General features: G+C 41.8%; 1 protein-coding gene across 4 annotated transcripts in view; it reads right to left on the bottom strand.

The window, feature by feature from the left end:
* The window catches only part of LOC129709537 (A-kinase anchor protein 9-like), a 200,255-nt gene extending 184,023 nt beyond the window's left edge, over positions 1-16,232 (bottom strand). For all 4 annotated transcript variants that reach the window (XM_055656004.1, XM_055656013.1, XM_055656019.1 and 1 more), the window contains exons 1-2: positions 16,105-16,232; positions 4,964-5,215 (exon numbers count right to left, since the gene is read on the bottom strand). In XM_055656004.1, the coding sequence (XP_055511979.1) occupies positions 4,964-5,215; positions 16,105-16,152 (300 nt within the window). In that variant the 5' untranslated portion in view covers positions 16,153-16,232. The remainder of the gene's footprint in view (positions 1-4,963; positions 5,216-16,104) is intronic.
* Between the last annotated feature and the right edge of the window lie 7,357 nt (positions 16,233-23,589).

The raw sequence follows: 23,589 nt of genomic DNA, 5'->3' as shown, positions 1-23,589 counted from the left end.
CAACAGTCTGTCTGTCTTTGTCTTTTTATGTTATTTTTAGTGTGTTTTTAAAGTTTGTGTTAATGTTCTCTGGTTTGTTTTATGTGGGAAGGGAGGGGGGTGGCTGGAGGGGGGGGGAACTTTTTCAGCTCTTACCTTGCCGGAGATACGATTGTTTTCTGAATTGTATCTCCGGTCGCTCTGCGGCCTAACATCATGGAGTTGGAGGCCTTGCTCGGGACTGACCATGAGCCCCCCCCAGCGGGGACGTGGATTTACCATCAGAGCCGATCCCTTTCCTAGGATCGGCGCTCCAACAGCGGCCTGCAGGTTTCACCATCGAGGAGCTCGCAATCTCGGGTTGAGGCCGATGTCGGGAGGCTCCAAACGACGCACAAGGTTTCGACCTGCTCCGAAACGGAGTCCAATCGCCCAGTGTGGGGGAGCTGAGATTCCCCTCTGATGCAGGAGCTTGATCGCCTCAAAGCGAGGGGCCAAACCCCACCGGCTACGGGAGCCAAGATCGCCCCGTCAACGGAAGGCTTGAGGCCCCCGATCGTGGGTGAACAAAAAAGGGAAGGGATTGATCTTTTTTTCGCCTTCCATGACAGTGAGGAATGTGGAGGAGTCACTGTGGTGAATGGTTGTTAAAATGTATTTTGTGTGTTCTGTTGCCTTTTATTGGTATTACTGTATGGCAAATGAAATTCCTTGTACGTTGCAAAACATACTTGGCTAATAAAGTATGATTATGATTATGAAAAGGTGAACACAGAGAGCAGAAAACTAGTTGGACATGTGAAAGTGCATGAATGGGAGAACACCAGGGGTATAGGTTCCAGGAAATTGGAAAATTGAATGTGCATACAAAATTTGCTATACACTGGTGATCTTTCCTCTTCCCTTTAACCCTAATGCAGGATTTGGACATGAAACATTAATCAGAGTTCATTTAAACCTTTGTATTGTGTTTTGGCAGTTAAGAATGATTACAATTCTTGACAATAATCTGTGACAATAAGCGAAACTAGTCAAAGTGGCAATCTGAATCTGAATCTTGGATTGGACAGATCAATAGAAGGGAAGGTAGGCACAAAATGTTGTAGTAACTCAGCGGAACAGGCAGCATCTCTGGAGAGAAAGAATGGGCGACTGAAGAAGGGTCTCGACCTGAAAAGTCACCCATTCCTTCTCTCCAGAGATGATGCCTGTCCCGCTACTCTAGCATTTCTATTTGCCAACCTTCTATTTAAACCAGCATCTGCAGTTCTTTCCTACACAGCTTTGAAGAGATATCTCAAAGGCACTTTGAAAGACAAACCAAACCCAGCACATTACACTCAGAAAAATAGAAGTCAATTAATTATTGATTCAGGTTTTTTTTAAATTAGGATTTTTTCCAATATATTGCAAATATTCTATGACCAGCACCATTGCCAGTAAAAATGGCTATAACCAAAGTCATAACATTCCTCAGCAACTAGATTGTGTTTTGGAAAGATTATCTATTTAATATTCCGCAGGGATATCAGGTGTACTGCTTTGGGCTGTGTGCATAAATTAATAGAAACATAGAAACATAGAAATTAGGTGCAGGAGTAGGCCATTCAGCCCTTCGAGCCTGCACCGCCATTCAATATGATCATGGCTGATCATCCAACTCAGTATCCCGTACCTGCCTTCTCTCCATACCCCCTGATCCCCTTAGCCACAAGGGCCACATCTAACTCCCTCTTAAATATAGCCAATGAACTGGCCTCAACTACCCTCTGTGGCAGAGAGTTCCAGAGATTCACCACTCTCTGCGTGAAAAAAGTTCTTCTCATCTCGGTTTTAAAGGATTTCCCCTTTATCCTTAAGCTGTGACCCCTTGTCCTGGACTTCCCTAACATCGGGAACAATCTTCCTGCATCTAGCCTGTCCAACCCCTTAAGAATTTTGTAAGTTTCTATAAGATCCCCTCTCAATCTTCTAAATTCTAGAGAGTATAAACCAAGTCTATCCAGTCTTTCTTCATAAGACAGTCCTGACATCCCAGGAATCAGTCTGGTGAACCGTCTGCACTCCCTCTATGGCAATAATGTCCTTCCTCAGATTTGGAGACCAAAACTGTACGCAATACTCCAGGTGTGGTCTCACCAAGACCCTGCACAACTGCAGTAGAACCTCTCTGCTCCTATACTCAAATCCTTTTGCAATGAAAGCTAACATACCATTCGCTTTCTTTACTGCCTGCTGCACCTGCATGCCTACCTTCAATGACTGGTGTACCATGACACCCAGGTCTCGCTGCATCTCCCCCTTTCCCAATCGGCCACCATTTAGATAATAGTCTGCTGTCCTGTTTTTGCCACCAAAATGGATAACCTCACATTTATCCACATTATATTATACTGCATCTGCCAAACATTTGCCCACTCACCCAGCCTATCCAAGTCACCCTGCAGTCTCCTAGCATCCTCCTCACAGCTAACACTGCCCCCCAGCTTAGTGTCATCCGCAAACATGGAGATATTGCCTTCAATTCCCTCATCCAGATCATTAATATTAATAAATTAACTACTAGAACAATCCATGTCATCAAGGAAGGGCAAGAGTAGCAAATGTTATTAGCATCTCATGGTTTATACAAGTGATAAATGTTGGTCATTTGGCCTCTCAATAAGATTATTGAATATTATTGGCATCAAGTAATACCTAACACATTTTGAAATATGCATCATTGCTCTATGATCCAGCTATTCAAACTTACTTATTTTTAAATGTATCAAAAAAGAAAGAAAATTATTGCTTTGCCCAAAACAATGACCTTGTCAAAACTTTAAAAATTGTGGAAGAAAGCTCAGTTGCACAGCTGCTAGAGGCGCTGGCTTATAACTGTGAGGATCTGGAATCAATCCTGAGCCCCCTAGTGCTGTCCATGCAAAGTTTGCACATTCACCCTGTGACCATGTGGGTATCCTCCAAAAATCAATACATGTGCTGGTTAGTTAATAGACAAATGGTATTGCCACCCTGAGATCCGGCATGTACTGAATGGGGCCATTGCCCTTCTTAGGGCAGCACAATAGTACAGCTGCTACCTTATGGCTCCAGTGACCCGAGTTCACTTGATCTCTGATGCTGTTTGTGTGGAATTTACACTTCCTCCTTGTGAACACCTGAGTTTCTCCCAAGTGCTCCAGGTTAGATGACCTAAAGAAGATAATTTGACATCAAATTATGTCCCGTAACCTGGACAAAGAGGCCAAAGAGAAAGGTTGAATTGAGCACGTGCCAAGTTGTTGAAAAGTATCAAAAATGAAAAAAAGGTGTAACATTTGCATGTGTTAATATTTGATGCCTTAGTTGTTTGGCAGTAATTTGGCCTCGCTGGCTATGTTTGTTAAGTGCAAAGGGAGATGGAGAAACAATAAGCAGAAAGGTAAAATCCACTTGATCACATCCTCAAAAATCAATCTGATGCAATGCATCCACCTGTGACAGTGTTTGCACAAGTCCGTGCAACACAATCCCATCTTCACACTGAGGTCAAAGGCTTTGCTGTATCCCAGTCTGCCCTGGATTGGTTTATTGTGAACGCATTGGTTAAAAACACAACTTGGCTGTCATTATGTAGCAAGCATAAACCAATAACATTTTGGTGGACAGACAAGTCTGTGAAGGATTTTCCGTAATCCCATTTGTTTAATGGGGTTGAAGACAGAGATTAAACAATAACACAATAACCTTTAAGTGGCAGTGCACAAATTGTATTTGGCCATTTTAAGAAAAGAATATCAAAAGATACGGTATAAAATTCAGCATTGTCCATTTCAACTTTTACAAAAGCTATCAAACTAAGGACGAGAGAGAAAACAGAAGAATCATGACAAATATTTAAATTAAGGCATACTTTACAAAGCATCTACACCCACACATGGAGTCCTTTTTGATTGTATATTGTTGGAATTCCATGGAAACCATAGCAACAAACCTTAGCAAAAACAATGTCAACTTGAGATAATAACATCTTCACTGTTAGATACAAGCATCCTACAGCACATTAATTCAAGCCCAAATTAACATCTTCGTACAACGCAACAATAACTATTGCTTTTAAACTATTACATATTTGTCAAGAAAATAAATTGAGCATTAGTTAGCCAACAAAAAACGTCTATAAAAAAAAAAGTGGCTAATTTTCTTGTCGGCAGGTTTGATGTCACCAGGTACTTCAAAGATCAATACTGAGACTGCATATATTTGCCATCTGCATCAGTGCAGTAAACCCAACTTGAGTGACAATACAAATGCTAGGTAGATATTAAGCTGTCAGGAAAACACAATGAGTGGGCAAGTGAGTGACAAATTTAAATTTAATGTGGAGAATGTGAAATTATCCGTTTTTTTGGACGGAGAAATAGAAAAAGTAAAGAATCATAGAGCCAGAGTCTTACAGTGTGAAAACAGGCCCTTTGGCCCACACCGGCCAACACGTCCCATCTGCACTAGTCCCACCTGCCTGCATTTGGCCCATATCCCAATAAACATGCACTTTCCATGTGCCTGTCTAAATGTTTCTTAAATCAGTAAATTTAAAAAAAGCCAAAGGACTAACAAATGAGATTCAGAAGAACTCCGTGTCCTTTTGCATACAAATCAAAGCTAAATGAGGATGCTGAAAAAAAATTAGGAAAACAAATGATACATTAATCTTTATTACAAAGGGATTGAAATATCAAAGTGAAGATGCTGCCTGCAGAGTCGAGAACATTACATTGATAAGTGCCACAACGTGAGATTATTTTTCCAGCGTTTCACAATCTCAAGAGTAAATTGACATGTGAAATCTTCCTACAGAACTGTACAAAACATTCCTGCTGAGGGAAAGATAAGTTAATGTCAACTAATGCCAATGAGATACCGGGATACTAACGGTCTCCAGCTGTACATCAATAAAACCTTTACTTGACTGAATGAAAACAGGATGCACGGTTCTCACCTCAATGGTAAACGTTTGATCCTGTTTGATCACATCTCCACTGTGTAAAGTCCTTTTAATTATGAAATCTGCACCATCACCTGCTGGCCCTCTCTCTGCACGAGCATCGTTGCCTTGCAATTGATGTTTCGATGTGACACGGTGCAGCTGCTCCTCCCCTTTATTAGCTACTTTCTTCTTCTTCTTCTGTTTCTGTTTCTTGACTGGATTCTGAGCATCATTTTGAGCTTTCCGTTGCCGGAATTGGGCAAGCTGCAAAATATAGTTTGATTAGTCAACAGAACCTACATAGTAGGCACGTCTATGCAAATTGAACTGTTACATTTATGTTTATTGAATTGGAAACACAATTTAATTAGAACATAGATCAGTGCAGCACAAGAATAGGTCCTTCGGCCCATAATATCTGTGCCGAACATAATTCCAAGGTCAACTCTTATCTGCCGACATACAATCCACCTCTCTCCATTCCTTGCATATTCATATGGCTATCAAAAATTCTCTTAAATACCACTATCATATCTGCCTCAAAAATCACACCCGCATCATGTTCCAGGCATTCGCCACTGTGTATATTATTTTCCCCTCTCAAAATTTTGCCCCTCTAATCTTAAAGCTAGGCCTTCTAGTTTTTGATTTTTCCATCCTGGGAAAAAGGTTCTGACCATCTACCCTATCTATACCTCTAATAATTTTATAAACTTCTATCGGATCTCCCTGCATCTTCAGCATTCCAGTGAAAACAATCCAAGTCTGTCCAACCTCCACTTGTAGCTGATACCCCCTAAAGAAGTCATCATTCTACTAAACCTCTTCTGCACCCTTTCCAAAACCTCCACATCCTTCCTGTAATTATGGCATTTAAAGTGGCTTGCAAAGGTTTTCATACCACTTGAACTTTTCCACATTTTGTCACATTACAACCACAAACGTAAATGTATTTTATTGGGATTTTATGTGATAGGCCAACACAAAGTGGAGTGGAAGGAAAATGATACATGGTTTTCAAATTTTTTTACAAATAAAAAACTGAAAAGTGTGGCGTGCAAAAGTATTCAGCCCCCGAGTCAATACTTTGTAGAACCACCTTTGGCTGCAATTACAGCTGCAAGTCTTTTGGGGTATGTCTCTACCAGCTTTGCACATCTAGAGACTGAAATTTTTGCCCATTCTTCTTTGCAAAATAGCTCAAGCTCAGTCAGAGATGGAGAGAGTCTGTGAACAGCAATTTTCAAGTCTTGCCAGAGATTCTCAATTGGATTTAGGTCTGGACTTTGACTGGGCTATTCTAACACATGAATATGCTTTGATCTAAACCATTCCATTGTAGCTCTGGCTGTATGTTTAGGGTCGTTGTCCTGCTGGAAGGTGAACCTCCGCCCCAGTCTCAAGTCTTTTGCAGACTCTAACAGGTTTTATTCCAAGATTGCCCTGTATTTGGTTCCATCCATCTTCCCATCAACTCTGACCAGCTTCCCTGAATAAAAGCATCCCCACAGCATGATGCTGCCACCACCATGTTTCACAGTGGGGATGGTGTGTTCAGGGTGATGTGCAATGTTAGTTTTTCGCCACACATAGCGTTTTGCATTTAGGCCAAAAACTTCAATTTTGGTCTCATCTGACCAGAGCACCTTCCTACACATGTTTGCTGTGTCCCCCACATGGCTTGTGGCAAACTGCAAACGGGACTTCTTATGGCTTTTTTTCAACAATGGCTTTCTCTTTGCCACTCTTCCATAAAGGCCTGATTTGTAGAGTGCACGACTAATATTTGTCCTGTGGACAGATTCTCCCACCTGAGCTGTGGATCTCTGCAGCTCCTCCAGAGTTACCATGGGCCTCTTGGCCGCTTCTCTGATCAATGCTCTCCTTGCCTGGCCTGTCAGTTTAGGTGGACGGCCATGTCTTGGTAGGTTTGCAGTTGTGCCATACTCTTCCCATTTTCGGATGATGGATTGAACCGTGCTCGTGAGATGTTCAAAGCTTGGAATATTATTTTATAACCTAACCCTGCTTTAAACTTCTCCACAAGTTTATCCCTGACCTGTATGGTGTGTTCCTTGGGCATCATGATGCTGTTTGTTCACTAATGTTCTCTAACAAACCTCTGAGGCCATCACAGAACAGCTGTATTTATACTGAGATTAGATTGTACACAAGTGGACTCTATTTTCTAATTAGGTGACTTCTGAAGGCAATTGGTTGCACTGGATTTTATTTAGGGGTATCAGAGTAAAGGGAGCTGAATACTTTTGCACGCCACACTTTTCAGTTTTTTATTTGTAAAAAAATTTGAAAACCATGTATCATTTTCCTTCCACTTCACAATTATGCACCACTTTGTGTTGGTCTATCACATAAAATTCCAATAAAATACATTCACGTTTGTGGTTGTTAACGTGACAAAATGTGGAAAAGTTCAAGGGGTATGAATACTTTTGCAAGCCACTGGAATACTCATTATGCAACAATTTAGTTTAGTTTAGAGATACAGCATGGAAACAGGCCCTTCGGCCCACCGGGTCCGCGTCGACCAGCGATCCCCACACACTAACACTATCCTACACCCACTAGGGACAATTTTTACATTTACAAAGCCAATTAATCTACAAACCTGTACGTCTTTGGAGTGTGGGTGGAAACCGAAGATCTCAGAGAAAACCCACGCAGATCACACGTACAAACTGTACAGACAGCACCCGTAGTCAGGATCGTACCCAGGTCTCCGGCGCTGCATTCGCGCAAGGCAGCAACTCTACCACTACGCCACCAGGACCACCTGGTAGAACTGCTGCCTCACAGCACAGAGACCCGGGTTCCATCCAAATCTCAGGTGATGTCTGTGTAGTGTTTGCACATTCACCCTTTGACCACGTGGGTTTCCTTCAGATGCTCTAGTTTTAATCTCACATCCCAAAGACGTATGGGTTGTAGGTTAACTGGTCTCTGTAAATTTCCCCAAATGTGTAGGGAGAGGATGCAAAAGTGGTGTAACATAGAACTAGAGGGAACGGGGCAGTCAGCCTGGACTCAGTGAGCCGAAGGGTCAGATTCCATGCTGTATCTCTAAACTAAACCATTAACTAAATAACCTATACCCCCAAACGACACATTTAGACGTTGTTTAAGGTGTGGATCCATAAAAGCCCGTGTTATATAATCTATCCTGTAATATTTATAGTAACAAGATATTTGTTGTGTAACATTTATGTACAAATAAGAGGCAATTGAATTTTAGGATTTTGTGAAGAATTTGCTTTAATATGCATCATAACCCTCCAAGAAATTAAGATAAAAGGTTTAATGAGGTTGGAATGCCATAGTTAAACAATATTTGCCATTTTCAGTGCCATCTGTAAATAAAGCTCTTAATTTACACTATTCACAATTTACTGCAGTCTCTATAAATAGAAAAAGAGACACTGAAGATAAGGGAATAGTTGTATGGACTTGACATGCATAACAAATTTTCAGTAACAAATCTAAGTTTGCTGATGACACTGTGGTGGTGGGCCTGATCTCAGACAATGACGAGAAGGCCTACCGGGAGGAGGTGGCTGATCTAGCACTCTGGTGCCAGGATAACAGCCTCCTCTTGAACATCAAAAAAACGAAGGAGCTGATCAAGGACTTTAGGAGGGCACATCATCCGGGGACGTACACTCCATTAAGGATAAATGGGGATCCTGTGGATAGGGTGAACTGTTTTAAATATCTGGGAGTCCACATATCCGAGGATATGACATGGGCATCACATGCCTCAGCACTCGTGAGTAAGGCAAGGCAGCGCCTTTACCACCTCAGGCAATTGAGGAAATTCAGAGTGTCTCCGAGGATCCTCCAGTGCTTCTATGCAGCGGCGGTGGAAAGCATCTTGTCCGGAAATATTACCATCTGGTTTGGGAATTGCTCTGCCAAGGACAAGAAGGCTCTGCAGAGAGTAGTGCGTTCAGCCGAACGCACTATGGGAACTTCACCCGTCCCCCTGCAGGAACTATACAACAGGAGGTGCAACTCCAGAGCAAATAAAATCATGGGAGACCCCTTCCACCCCTGCAACGGACTGTTCCAGCTGCTACGGTCAGGCAAACGCTTCCGTTGCCATGCGGTGAGAACGGAGAGGTTGAGAAGGAGTTTCTTCCCAGAGGCCATTCGGACTGTAAACGCCTATCTGACCAGGGACTAACTTTACTGAATGTTTTTCCTTCCATTATTTATCATGTAAAAGAATATGTGTGTTATGATTGTGTTTATATTTTGTTTGGTTGTTTGGCTGTTTGTCTTTTGCACAAAAGTCCGCGAGCATTGCCACTTTCATTTCACTGCACATCTCGTATGTGTATGTGACAAATAAACTTGACTTGACTAGACATCCATGTGGTACTGTGCACTCACAGTAAAAGTGTATTCCATCACAAACTATAAACTCATGACTACTTTAGTAGAACCATTAAAACGAAGAGGACAACCTTGGTCAATGACAAGTGAAAAAGAGAATGCCAAGAGCAACATACCTACAAAATATGGTGCCAACCGGGTGGCACTAAATAGAATTAAAAGAAGTCTAATAAAAGCAGCAGCACACTATTGACAAAGCTAGACAACTCCATTAACAATTAAAGGTTAATTGTCCATCACCAGTTGTGACGATGCTTGAACCTCAGTCCGGCCGCATCTCGCCATGAAGGGAAGTAGAAAATTAAATAATTAACAGGTAGAGAGAGTTCAAGTACATTCTCACCTTCAAAGATGACAGACTATCATGTGAATAAGACGGCACTTGTCATCATCCTGTGCCAGAAGTTCAAATGAATAATCCATCTCTGCCAACTCCAATCATAAAAACATGATGGCAAGGACAAGCCGAGCCAACTAAATATAGGGAAAGCTTTTAGGTCAGACATCGACCTGGCTGCAATACCGACGACTATTGCCCAAAGACTGGGTGCTATCTAATCCAAGGTATTTCAGCAGTCAAAGCGAAAATGAAGAAAGGTTGCTCAAATCTAATTGGTCATAGTTATACAGCGTAGAAACCGGCTCAACTTGCTCACATCTAGGGACAAGAATCTCGCATTCCCCGACTGCAATAATACCTTCATCACAAGGACTGAAGTAGTTCAAGCAGATCAAGCAGATGCACTGCTTCTCAAAGAAATACCAAAACGTTGGTTTGATCCACAAAGCCATAGAAATAGAAAAATAGAAATAAGCCACTCAGAGCCTCATTCTTACTCTTGCCATTCAAATAAGAACATGATTTATTTTTTAACCTCTATCCCTCATTCCTGCACAAACTCAATAATCCCTTGATTCCCATTCATGAAAGACAAAAAACTGACCACTCTGCCGGTTATTTCTGCAGACAGAGGAAATTAAGGTGGCAATATTTATGCTACACTGTTGCAGTAAAGGAATTTGAATGTTGACATTCAGATTAAACCATTCCTATGATCCTTGATCAACTGCCATAACAGCACACTTCACAATCTTTATTCCAGAACCAAAATAGAGCATTTTAATAACAAGGTGAACTCTCATCCGCATCACTATCTCCTCACACCGGCAAAATCACAGTGTACAAATAACCAAAGCATATCTTGGCTTAATATCAACTGGTGAGAATTTGGATCAAGTACAAATGTTATCAGTTTGCACAGAACAGGTTATTCCATGGTGCAAATCTGCATTGCATGGCTGGAAAACAAGATTAAAAAATACTCCTTCAAATTACTCAAATTGTCGTTTCCCAAATTGAAATGACCAACATAAGGCACACAACAAAGAATATAAAATACTCCCTCAAATTACTCAAATTGTAATTTCTCGAATGGCTCAAAATAAGGCACACAACAAAGAATATAATTTAGTACATATAGTGCCCTCCATAATGTTTGGGACAAAAACCCATCATTTATTTATTTGCCTCTGTACTACACAATTTGAGATATGTAATAGGAAAAAAATATATTTTAAAAAATCACACGTGGTTAAAGTGCACATTGTCAGATTTTAATAAAGGCCATTTTTCTACATTTTGGTTTCACCATGTAGAAATGACAGCAGTATTTATACATAGTCCCCCCCATTTCAGGGCACCATAATGTTCGGGACACATCAATGTCATGCGAATGAAAGTAGTTATGTTAAGTATTTTGTTGCATATCCTTTGCATGCAATGACTGATTGAAGTCTGCGATTCATGGACATCACCAGCTGCTGGGTGTCTTCTCTGGTGATGCACTGCCAGGCCTGTATTACAGCCATCTTTAGCTTATGCTTGTTTTGGGGGCTAGTCCCCTTCAGCTTTCTATTCAGCATATAAAAGGCATGCTCAATTGGGTTCAGATCGGGATTGATTTGGCCACTCAAGAATTTACCATTTTTTAACTTTGAAAAACTCCGTTATTGCTTTAGCAGTATGTTTGGGATCATTGTCTTGCTGTAGAATGAACCACTGGCCAGTGAGTTTTGAGGCATTTGTTTGAACTTGAGCAGATACGATGTGTCTATGCACTTCAGGATTAATTATGCTACTACCATCAGCAGTTGAAGTTAAGTGAACCAGTACCTTCAGCAGCCATACATGCCCAGGCCATAACACCCCCACCACAGTGTTTCACAGATGAGGTGGTATGATTTGGATCTTGGGCAGTTCCTTCTCCTCCATACTTTGCTTGCCATCATTCTGAAATAAGTTTATCTTCGTCTCGTCTGTCCATTAGACCTTTTTCCAGAACGGTGGTTGCTCTTTTAAGTACTTCTTGGCAAACAGTAACCTGGCCATCCTATTTTTGCAGCTAACCAGTGGTTTGCATCTTGCAGTGTAGCCTCCGTATTTCTGATCATGAAGTCTTCTGTGGACAGTGATCATTGACAAATCCACACCTGCCTTTTGAAGAGTGTTTCTGATCTGTCGGACAGGTGTTTGGGGATTTTTTTTTATTATAGAGAGAATTCTTCTGTCATCAGCTGTGGAGGTCTTCCTTGGCCTACCAGTCCCTTTGCGATTAGTAAGGTCACCAGTGCTCTCTTTCTTCTTAATGATGTTCCAAACAGTTGATTTTGGTAAGCCTACGGTTTGGCTGATGTCTCTAACAGTTTTATTCTTGTTTCTCAGTCTCATAATGGCTTCTTTGACTTTCATTGGCACAACTTTGGTCCTCATGTTGATAAACAGCAATAAAAGTTTCCAAAGGTGATGGAAAGATTGGAGGAAAGACTATGTGCTGAGAGCTCTCTTATACCTGCATGAAGGAGGCAATTAAACACACCTGAGCAATTACAAATACCCGTGAAGCCATGTGTTCCAAGCATTATGGTGCCCTGAAATGGGGGGGGGGACTACGTATAAAGACTGCTGTAATTTCTGCATGGTAACCAAAATGTATAAAAATGGCCCTTATCAAAATCTGACAACATGCACTTTAACCACATGTGATTTTTTATATTACAAATCTCCAATTGTGGAGTACAGAGGCAAATAAATAAAAGATGGGTCTTTGTCCCAAACATTAAGGAGGACACTGTATTTTGTTATTCTTTATGTTTTATTTCTTCCCTTCCTTTTATTTTTTCCTGTAGCTATCCTACAATCTCTTGAGTTGTCTATATATTTATCTTACAAGTGACATAAAAGAATTTAACAAATGAGAGCAGGAGAGCTATACAGCTCTCTGAGCCTTTGGTATTTTTCAACTATATCCCTCAATCCCCTTAATGCTTATAAATCTAATCGCAACTAAAAAATTCAAAAGATTACAGAACTAGCCCCTTGGCCCCTCATCAATGCTGACCAAGATGACCATTTAAAAGAGTTTCATTCACACTTATTTGGCCCATTTCCCTCTGAACCTCACCTATCTATGGACCTGTCCAAAAGTCTTTTAGATGTACATGTCTCAACTGCTGCACCTGGCTGCTCGCTACATATAACCACACACCTGAACACCTTCTTATCTTTCCACTCTCACCTGGAATCTGTCTTCTATTTCTTGATTCTCTTACCTTGAAAAAAACTGTTTCACTACTATCCTCATTCTTCTCTTCTTTCTCTTTTCTCTTTTTCTATTACAGCTTAAAGTTTAAAAAAAAATAGAAGTTGTACACGAAATGTATAATGTTGCATATCATGATTAAGATGCATGTACAATGCTTTTAATTAAAAAAAATAAAAATTAAAAAAAACTGCATTCACCCTATCCTGCTCATCGCAAATTAATTCTGATCATCTCAGTCCTAAATAGCCAATTACTTATTCCGAATTATACTTCCCAATCATAAGAACCCTCAATCAGAGGGAACATCCCATTACCTGACCTGCCAAATCCTGAAACCAGTCTAATGAAATCTTCATTCTCTCTGGCAAGTACATTAGAAATCTGATAATGCAGCATGCTTGGGAATATGGCGTTGGGCAGACTGATTTTCAGGACCACTGGATGGTATTTCAATTAAAACCTTAATACAGTTTTAATTCACTATTTTTAAGTTGTTACTTAATGCTAAATGTTTTTTCAGTAAACCCAACGAGTTTCTGAGGAGTACAGATATATCACCTTGAGCCAGATACCAAATCATTGGGAATACCCAATCATCAGCCAAGGATGAGGCAGACATCTACACTTGACTTTCAATAACATTACCCACGATCTTGAGGCAGGATCACTTTGACGAGAAATTCAATCATCACAGTGGCCACAAAAGCAGTTGGGACGTTAAATATCCTGTGGTGAGTGATTCAACATATAAAATTCAAAAGCTTTTCCACCACCTACAAGACAAGTCAGGAGTGTGATGGAATGCCCCCCACTTGCCTAGCAACTCAACATTATCCAGAACAGAACTTGATTGGCAACCCATCAGCCATCCTGCACATTAATTCCTTCCATGACAGGTGTATATAGTGTGCACAATAGTACCTCCCAAACGCACATCCTTCACAGGCCAAGGGATTCAGATGCAAATTCATATTCTCATCCGTCCCTCAGGATCCATAATGGGTGATGCAGTGGCCGGTGGTGCAGAGGTAGAGCACCACCAGTGCATAATCGCTGGTGAATTGGTAGCGCTGCTACCTCACAGCGCCAGAGACCCGAATTTGATCCCGACTACAGGTGCTGTCTGAGTAGAGTTTGTACGTTCTCCTTGTGACTACATGCGTTTTCTCGTAGGTATTCCGGATTCCTCGCACATTCCAAAGAATGCGGGTTTGTAGGTAAATGACTTCTGTATATTGTCCCTTATGTGTAGGACATAGAACTAGTGTACAGGTGATCGATGGTTGGCATGGACTCAGTGGGCCGAAGGACCCGTTTCAACCCTGTATCTCTAAAGTAAATTAAACGATCAAAACCTTGGTGCTCCCAGCCCAACGGCATCACAGAATTATCTCCACCAGGCAGACAGCAACAAGGTGGCTCACAACCAATGTCTCCATTAGCTACAGCCTTGAGTGATTGCCGGATGTCCAATGACAGATTAAAAATAGTTCTCAGAGTATCATCCTGGACTCGATTGCCCAGCCACTGTTTCATCAATCACTTTCCAGAACAAGGGGTCATAGTTTAAGGATAAGGGGGAAATCTTTTAGGACTGAGATGAGGAAAACTTTTTTCACACAGAGAGTGGCGAATCTCTGGAATTCTCTGCCGCAGAAGGTAGTTGAGGCCAGTTCATTGGCTATATTTAAGAGGGAGTTAGATGTGGCCCTTGTGGCTAAAGGGATCAGGGGGTATGGAGAGAAGGCAGGAACAGGATACTGAGTTGGATGATCAGCCATGATCATATTGAATGGCGGTGCAGGCTCGAAGGGCCGAATGGCCTATTCCTGCACCTATTTTCTATGTTTCTATGTTTCCTCCATCATACAACTAAGAACTGCCTTACATCACCGTGGAGCACCATCATCATACAAACTATAGTAATTCAAGAAATCAGCCCACCACCTTGTCAACAGCAAATAAAGTTAAGCAGCAAATGTCCATAAAAGTGACAGGTATATCTCAAAAACTAAAAAGTCGTAACCTTTCTTTATTTCTATGGTATAAGATTATTTTAAAGCTTTAACCCAGACATCATAGTTTTCAAATTGTCTGTTATCTTTTGCCTGCCAATCGTATAGGTGGATGTAGCGTTTTTTTCTTCCATAATAATTGCATTACAATTCATTAGTTTTGAAGTTGTATGGAACAGCAGGTGGATGCAAAACATTGTAGTTCAAATGAAGTTAAATTATCTTCACAAAGATATTGTTGTCACAAATCAAGTTCTGTCCAACCTGATCAATTAAGTTTTACTGTGATGCTACACACAAAGCTATATCAAAATGTGGATGATATTTAACACAATTCTATTCACACACAACGCCACAGCATGAAAATATGCTGATAATGAAACAGCATGAAAATATGCTGATAATGAAACTAGTTGGGCCACTTTCCAAACAATTTCGGACAACTTATTTTGGCGAGTCTACTATACTAATTAGGGATATGAAACACTAAATCTAAATGTATGTTACATATTGTGCACAGACGTTTTGGAACTCCTTGTTACACTCATGTAGCTTTGTCTGCAGCACTCACAAGCTGTATTATCTTCCATGTACTTCCAGACGTTGAAAAGTATGTACGCCAACAGATTCGCAGTATTAAGAGCTGCCAATCCGGATAACAAAGCAATCTTGTTTTTAAAAGGCTGCATTTAAACAAATGCCCTGATTTTTGTTGTGCTTGTTTAATATTCACTGAGCGGTTAGTTCCATTTCGCCTTATGCCAAATGTCTTATTTGTATCCATTCTGCTTAACGCGTTGACTTCAACAACAGAACAAAGGCCTTGATCGTGATCTGCAATCACTTGTCATAGCATTTAAACAATAAAAGCACTGCAACATTAAAGGCCTGCGAGACGCCCACAGCTCGCTGAAGCCTCTGCAGAGCAGAGCTAGTGACAAAAGCTGGGGGAGAGTGGAGCGTCCCTGGGCAGCAGCACCTGAGGGGCGGCGGGCCCGACCCGTCCCGACCCGACCCGACCCGACCCGACCCGTCCCGACCCGACCCGGCCCGGCGGCGGCAACATGTGGACGGACGCCGGGCTGCCTGCACTTCCTCCCCGGCACGGCGGGATCTTGCTTACCTTGGCTTTGCCCGCTTCCAGCTTCTTCTGCCGCTCCTCGTCTTCCATGGCTGCCGACACACACACACACACACACACACACAAGGGGAGCTCAGTCAGTCAGTGACACGTTAGCACCGCACGCCCGCACTGCGCATGACAGCCCCCGCCGGTCAGATACACCCCGGGGTCCTAGTGCCCGCCCGCCGCCCGCCCGCCCCGCTTACACCAGAGGACAGTGGCAGCCAGTGGAGCCGGGTAGACAATAGGACACAAACAGCTGGAGTAACTCAGCGGCACAGGCAGCATCTTTAGAGAGGCGGCGTTTCATGTCCAGACACTTCTTCAGATTGTTCACCCATTCCTTCTCTCCAGAGATGCTGCCTGTCCCGCTGAGTTACTCCAGCTTTTATTGTGTCTCCCTTCGGTTTAAACCAGCATCTGCAGTTCCTTCCTGCAGATAATGGGACATCTGCCTCTATGAACTCGGGCATACAATATCAGAACAAAGAGGTTATAGCATGACTCTGTCAAATTGGCAGGCTGCAGCTGGAACACTGTGCGCACTTCTCATCTCAAGGATGTGGAGAGAGTGCACAGGAGCTGAGCCTCTCAGCCAGCGGGAGAGGCTGGATAGGCTGGGCTTGTTTTTTTTTGAGTGGAGGAAGCTGAGGGGAGGAATATGATTGATAATATAAATTGGTGAGAAACATTTGGTCTTTAACTACGACCGCATAGGTTTGAAGTAAGGGATACGAGTTTTAAATTGATTTGAGGACGATTTTGTAAGCCATATGAATCTGGAACTAACTACCCAAAGGGGCAGTAGTAGCAAATGCTCTCGCTATTTAAAAACATTTATCTATTTTGATGAGCACTTGAATTGCCATAGCATAATAGATTATAGACCAGGATTAGTGTAAATATGTATTTGCTGGTTGGTACCAATTTGGTGGGCTGAATGGGCCTTTTCCTTGCTATAACTCTATGACATTGGCAATGTCAAGTCAAGTCAAGTTTATTTGTCACATACACATACGAGATGTGCAGTGAAATGAAAGTGGCAATGCTCGCGGACTTTTGTGCAAAAGACAAACAACAAAACAACCAAACAAATTATAAACACAATCATAACACACATATTCTTTTGTGACATTAAAAGATGTAAAGACAAGTATCATCAAAGAAGATTTTTCGGGCCATTATGTTCTTTGAAAGGTGTGTCATCGAGGTCTTACTCAACAGGTAGTGACAGATTAGCAAAAGCAAGATGCTGAGGAGAAGCATAAGAGTCAGCAGTTCAAGTGGGACAAACGAAAAAGGAGAGTAGGAGAATATAATAGGATTGTTTCTAGTGATTTCAGAATGATAAGTGAGTATTTGCACAAAGGATTTCGACATTGACAAATATCACATTTTCTGATAGAATATATTAAATATAATTATCCTTCAATTATAGAACTATATTTTGCAGGTGTTACATTGCTGAATATAATAAGAAAATGTTATAATAGGAAGTAGTCAGCATTCCAGGAAATGGCTTCAGAAAGATGTCCTTTCCCTGTAGTTGCTGCTGATTTGTGTATTTCTTACATTTTCAGATTTCCAGCTTCTACAGTATCTTGTTTATATGTTTTAATTATACAACATTTAATACGCAGTCATCAGCATCCAACAAGCGATTTAAATGAAAAGGTCGATCATTTGAATGTAAATCAAAAGCAATCTCTAGACATAAAATAGCTCTGATCTAACCTGCAACACTAGCCACTCACACATTACTGAGTCTGAGTAATTAGTGCTGGCAAGTTTTGCCTGTTTTTTCAGTGAAACCTTACATGTTCCAAAAGTAAATTATCATATCAACTTGTAATTATCCAGTGCTTTATAATTGGGTAGCAATTATTTAAAAAAAATAACGTACTTTAACAGATGTTCATGAAATTTTTCTTTAATAATGTAACTCATTTTAGAAAAATAATATATTTGATAGACTATTTTCTATTCATAGTATCATTAAAATACAAATGTTATTAGGTAGATAGGTAAGCTTTTCTTTCCCACACTTTCACTTTTTCAAAATATCCTTTCATCCTTCCTAGAACAATCACAGATTGTTTACTGTGGAATTCTCTGCCTCAGAGGGCGGTGGAGGCCGGTTCTCTGGATACTTTCAAGAGAGAGCTAGATAGGGCTCTTAAAGATAGCGGAGTCAGGGGATATGGGGAGAAAGCAGGAACGGGGTACTGATTGGGGATGATCAGCCATGATCATATTGAATGGCGGTGTTGGCTCTAAGGGCCGAATGGCCTACTCCTGCACCTATTGTCTATTGCCAATTGTCTATTGATTTGAGGTTGTTTTATTTGGGACTATTCAACCATAGAATTAAAAACAATAATGAATTATAGTAATTTGCACATGAATTGTGGCCAAAGAGGTTCGCATATGATTACGGATGCACCAACAGGAGGAAAACTTTAACAACAACTGCTGTCTGTACAGCAAATCTAGCATACAATAATGATTCAGAGAAGTGGAAGAAGATAAGATAGATTTCCAGGAGCTTTGCATAGTTCAGAATGATGGTGTGGAAAGTGTCATGCAGTGAGAGCAAGTTCACTGGATACAGAATTAACAATATGGTAGGAAGCAGAGGGTGCTGGTGAAAAGTTGATTTTTTGACTAGATGTATGCGAGTCGTGTGCCTCAGAGATTGGTGCTGAACCCATTGCTGATTGTCATCTGTATCAATGATTTAGGTGTAGAGTACGGAAGCCGGCATGGAAACAGGTTCTTCAACCCAACTCATTCAAAATGCCCCATCTAAGCTAGTTCCATTTGTCTGCTTTTGGCCCTTATCCCTCAAAACTTTGGATGGGAATGTACAAGGCACTATTAGTAAGTTTGCAGATGGCACTAAAATAGGTGGTATCATAGACAGTGATGATAGTTATTGAGAATTACCGCGGGGCAAGAGGGCCTAGGAATGACTAATATAATTTAATTCAGAGAAGTGTGAGGAGCTTATTCTTAGGTAGGTGTATAAAATCATGATGGAAATAAATAGACCAAATGTTGAGTGTCTTTTTCCTGGGGTACAGTAATCAGAATTAGAGGGCATAGATTTAAGGTGAGAGAGAAAACATTTGATAGCAACCTAAAGGGCAACTTTTTCACACAGAGGTTGATGGGTATAAGGAAAGAGATGCTAGAGGAGTAGTTGAGGCAGGTGCAATAACAATATTTAAAAGATGTTTGGGTAGGCACATGGATGAGAAAGATTTTGAATTTAGGCCAAACGGGGGTAATTGGGACATCTTGGTAAGCATGGACAAGTTGGGTCAAAGGAAATTTTCCATGCTATATGACTCTACTAGACTAAGTGGGACCCGTTGGGTCCCATGTTCACATGGGAGGGCTGGTCCCCCAACGCAATATTGGTGGCCAGTGGGGGAGGGGCTTTCCAGAGGGCTAGTATGGACATTGTGGGCCGAATGGATTATTGGGCTGGCAGCTCAGTCACTTAAGCCTGGTGTGCTGGCAGCTCACTCACTCACGACTGGTGGGCTGGTAGTTGACTCACGGCTATTCCTTGAAATTCCATTTCAAGCCGGGTGCAAGGTCACCAAATTCAAGTGCAGTTTCCTACCATTTCAAGCAGGGTGCAAGGCCACCAAATTCAAGTGCAGTTTCTTACCATTTCAAGCAGGGGGCAAAGCCACCAAATTCAAGTGCAGTTTCCTGCCACTTCAAGCAGCATGTAAGGTCACCAAACTCGTGCAGTTTCCTGCCACTTCAAGCCGGGTGCAAGGCCACCAAACTCAAGTGCAGTTTCATGCCACTTCAAGCAGGGTGCAAGGCCACCAAACTCGTGCAGTTTCATACCACTTCAGCTTCAAGCAGGGTGCAAGGCCACCAAACTCTAGTGCATTTTCCTGCCACTTCGAGCAGGGTGCAAGGCCACCAAACTAAAGTGCAGTTTCATGCCACTTCGAACAGGGTGCAAGGCCACCAAATTCAAGTGCAGTTTCATGCCACTTCGAGCAGGGTGCAAGGCCACCAAATTCAAGTGCAGTTCCATGCCACTTCGAGCAGGGTGCAAGGCCACCAAACTCAAGTGCAGTTTCCTGCCACTTCAAGCAGGGTGCAAGGCCACCAAACTCGTGCATTTTCCTGCCACTTCGAGCAGGGTGCAAGGCCACCAAATTCAAGTGCAGTTTCCTACCATTTTAAGCAGGGTGCAAGGCCACCAAAGATAGAGAGTCGTGACCTCTCCCTCCCCCAACTTGCAGAGACTGAGCCATGCCCACACTTCCGGGTTTTATAGTCCCTCTCCCCTCCCGCCGGAAGGGGCGGGCCTTCATGGCGTGATTGAGAGGAGAGAGAATCTCAACATTTTTTAAACACTAATAACTCTTTTATTATTCATCGATGGGAAAAATCCTCAGCACCTGATGAGCGTAGATGGACTCTGAATAAGATAGCCAAATATCACAGCCATACGTGGTAGCGTTTTTTCTAAAAATCAATATACAGCACAAATTTTCACACAGAGAGTGGTGAATCTCTGGAACTCTCTGCCACAGAGGGTAGTTGAGGCCAGTTCATTGGCTATATTTAAGAGGGAGTTAGATGTGGCCCTTGTGGCTAAGGGGATCAGGGGGTATGGAGAGAAGGCAGGTACGGGATACTGAGTTAGATGATCAGCCATGATCATATTGAATGGCGGTGCAGGCTCGAAGGGCCGAATGGCCTACTCCTGCACCTAATTTCTATGTTTCTATGTTTCTAAAGAGGGAGTGGTCAAGATTCGACTTCCACTTTCCGATAAGGCACACTCCAACCAACTTTTGCATTTTCAAACTACATTTTCAAACTACATTAAGGGCACTCACAGGTCAGTAAAACCACTCACAGTTTAGTTGCAGTGTTATTCAAGCTCAGACTGAACCACTCTTTCCATTCCCCTCCCCATCTCTCCCTCTCTCCCTCTCTCTCCTCTCCCTCTCCCTCTCCCTCTCCCTCTCCTCTCCCTCTCCCTCCCCCTCTCCCTCCCCCGCAGAAACTGAGGCAGGTCTACACTTCTGGGTTTTATAGTCCCTCCCCCTCCCACCGGAGGGGGGTGTGGCCTTCATGGTGTGATTGACAAGAGAGAGAATCTCTACATTTTCTAAACATTAATAAGTCTTTTATTTTTCATCGATGGGAAAAAATCCTCTTGTCCTGCGCAGCGGAGGGGGACTCTGAGTAAGATGGCCAAAAATCGCAGCCGTAAGTGGTAGCATTTTTTCTAAAATCAATATGCAGTGCAAACAGGAAGTGGTCAAGATTTGAGTTTTAATTATATAGATGTTGTGGTTCTGAAAGACAAAGCCAAATGGTGTGGATGTAAATTTTCAATTATTCACAGAAGAAGGAGGTAAATGACAAACAATCATCAACCCAGTGAGATGAATTAGATATAGCATTAGCAAAAAATTGTATCATGTGCATAATAAGTGTAAGGGAACTTAATCAAATTATACAAATGTTTTATTACTGTTGATTTCCTGTATATTGCTACCTTTACGGGGAATTACATTTAAAAACAATGATTCCAGCTGCGGTTCATTTCAAGATGAAAAGTTTACCCAAATAATGTAAAGTTTAATTAAAGATGAGCCATTGATTATTAGTTCGAGTTTTATAAAAAGTTCACATGGCTAATAGTTTGTTTGTACACGTCGGGTTGATTGCATTAGTCAAAACAGGGTGGACCACGTGAAAGGTGCAATCTCTGATATCACTCCTCCTAGCATACGCAGAAGGAAGAGGATGTTGAAAGATTGATGCACCATCGAGGCTAACCCTGACCTTCCCATCCATGCTGACTTGAACAATCTGCCCAACATGTGCCTGAAGTCCTGCAAACCCTTCTGGTCTTCCGTTAAATCCCAGGAAGACTTTGACTCCAAGACTGAGTTGTGCAGAGTCTGGAACGATGCCAACACCAGCAACGGAGAGGTCATCACAGACCCCACAGTGAAATAATCGGGTTTTGACCTCCATCGCAAGCAACGGCTAAACCTGAACAGAATCCGCACCCTCCATGCAAGAACAGCCCATCGCCCACATAAGTGGGGGATGACAGACAAACCTGCTTGCAACTGCAGACATCCAGACTAGACCATCCCACACATCGTGAATAACTGCTCAATAAGGCTTTTCCCTAGTGGCATCAAAGCCATCCACCCAGTAACTGATGCTGTCCTGGCCTGGATGTCTACCCTGGTTCTACAACTTTAGAATGTGCATGCCATACGCAAGAAGAAGATAGCTGATAATGGCTTCAGGAGAAAAAGTTAGTCCAGCAAATCCAGGGAATTATAGGTCAGTGAGCTTTACTCCACTGTAGGGAAGTTACTGGAGAGGATTGTTTGGGATAGGATTTACTCCCATTTACTCCCATTGAAAGAGACTGGTTTAAACAGGGTTAGTCAGCATGGCTTTGTACATGGCAGGTTATGTCTTAGTAACTTGACCAAGTTTGAGGAGGTGACGAAGGCGATCAATGAGGGTGGTGGATGTTGCGTACATGCATTTTAGTAAGGCATTTGATAAAGTCCCCCATGGTAAACTGATAGAGAAGATTAAAATACAGCGGGATTAACAGTGATTTGGTCTATGAATTACTGGAAGAAGAGGGAGATCTACAATAATTATAGGCAGCATGAAGTAAATTAGGTGCTTGAGGAGTATAAGGAATGTAAAAAGAATCTTAAGAAAGAAATTAGAAAAGCTAAAAGAAGACACGAGGTTGCTTTGGCATGTAAGGTGAAAGTAAATCCAAAGGGTTTCTACAGCTATATTAATAGCAAAAGAATAACGAGGGATAAAATTGGTCCATTGGAGAGACAGAGTGGACATCTATCTGCAGAGCCAAAAGAGATGGGGGAGATATTTCTTTTCTTCGGTATTCACCAAGGAGAAGGATATTAAATTATGTGAGGTAAGGGAAACGAGTAGAGTAGCTATGGATACTATGAGTTTCAAAGTAAAAGAAGTACTGACACTTTTGAAAAATATAAAAGTGGATAAGTCCCCAGGTCCTGACAGGATATTCCCTAGGACATTGAGGGAAGTTAGTGTAGAAATAGCAGGGGCTATGACAGAAATATTTCAAATGTCATTAGAAAAGGGAATAGTCCCCTAAGATTGGCGTACTGCGCATGTTGTTCCATTGTTTAAAAAGGGTTCTAAGAGTAAACCTAGCAATTATAGACCTGTTAGTTTGACTTCAGTGGTGGGCAAATTAATGGAAAAGATACTTAGAGATAATATATATAAGCATCTGGATAAACAGGGTCTGATTAGGACCAGTCAACATGGATTTGGGCCTGGAAGGTCATGTTTGACTAATCTTCTTGAATTTTTTGAAGAGGTTACTAGGGAAATTGACGAGGGTAAAGCAGTGGATGTTGTCTATATGGACTTTAGTAAGGCCTTTGACAAGATTCCTCATGG

This window comes from Leucoraja erinacea, chromosome 2 (genome assembly GCF_028641065.1).
Source record: "Leucoraja erinacea ecotype New England chromosome 2, Leri_hhj_1, whole genome shotgun sequence".
NCBI lineage: Eukaryota > Metazoa > Chordata > Chondrichthyes > Rajiformes > Rajidae > Leucoraja > Leucoraja erinaceus.
Note: the sequence above shows the minus strand (reverse complement) of the source record. Positions and strands in the feature narration are given on the sequence as shown.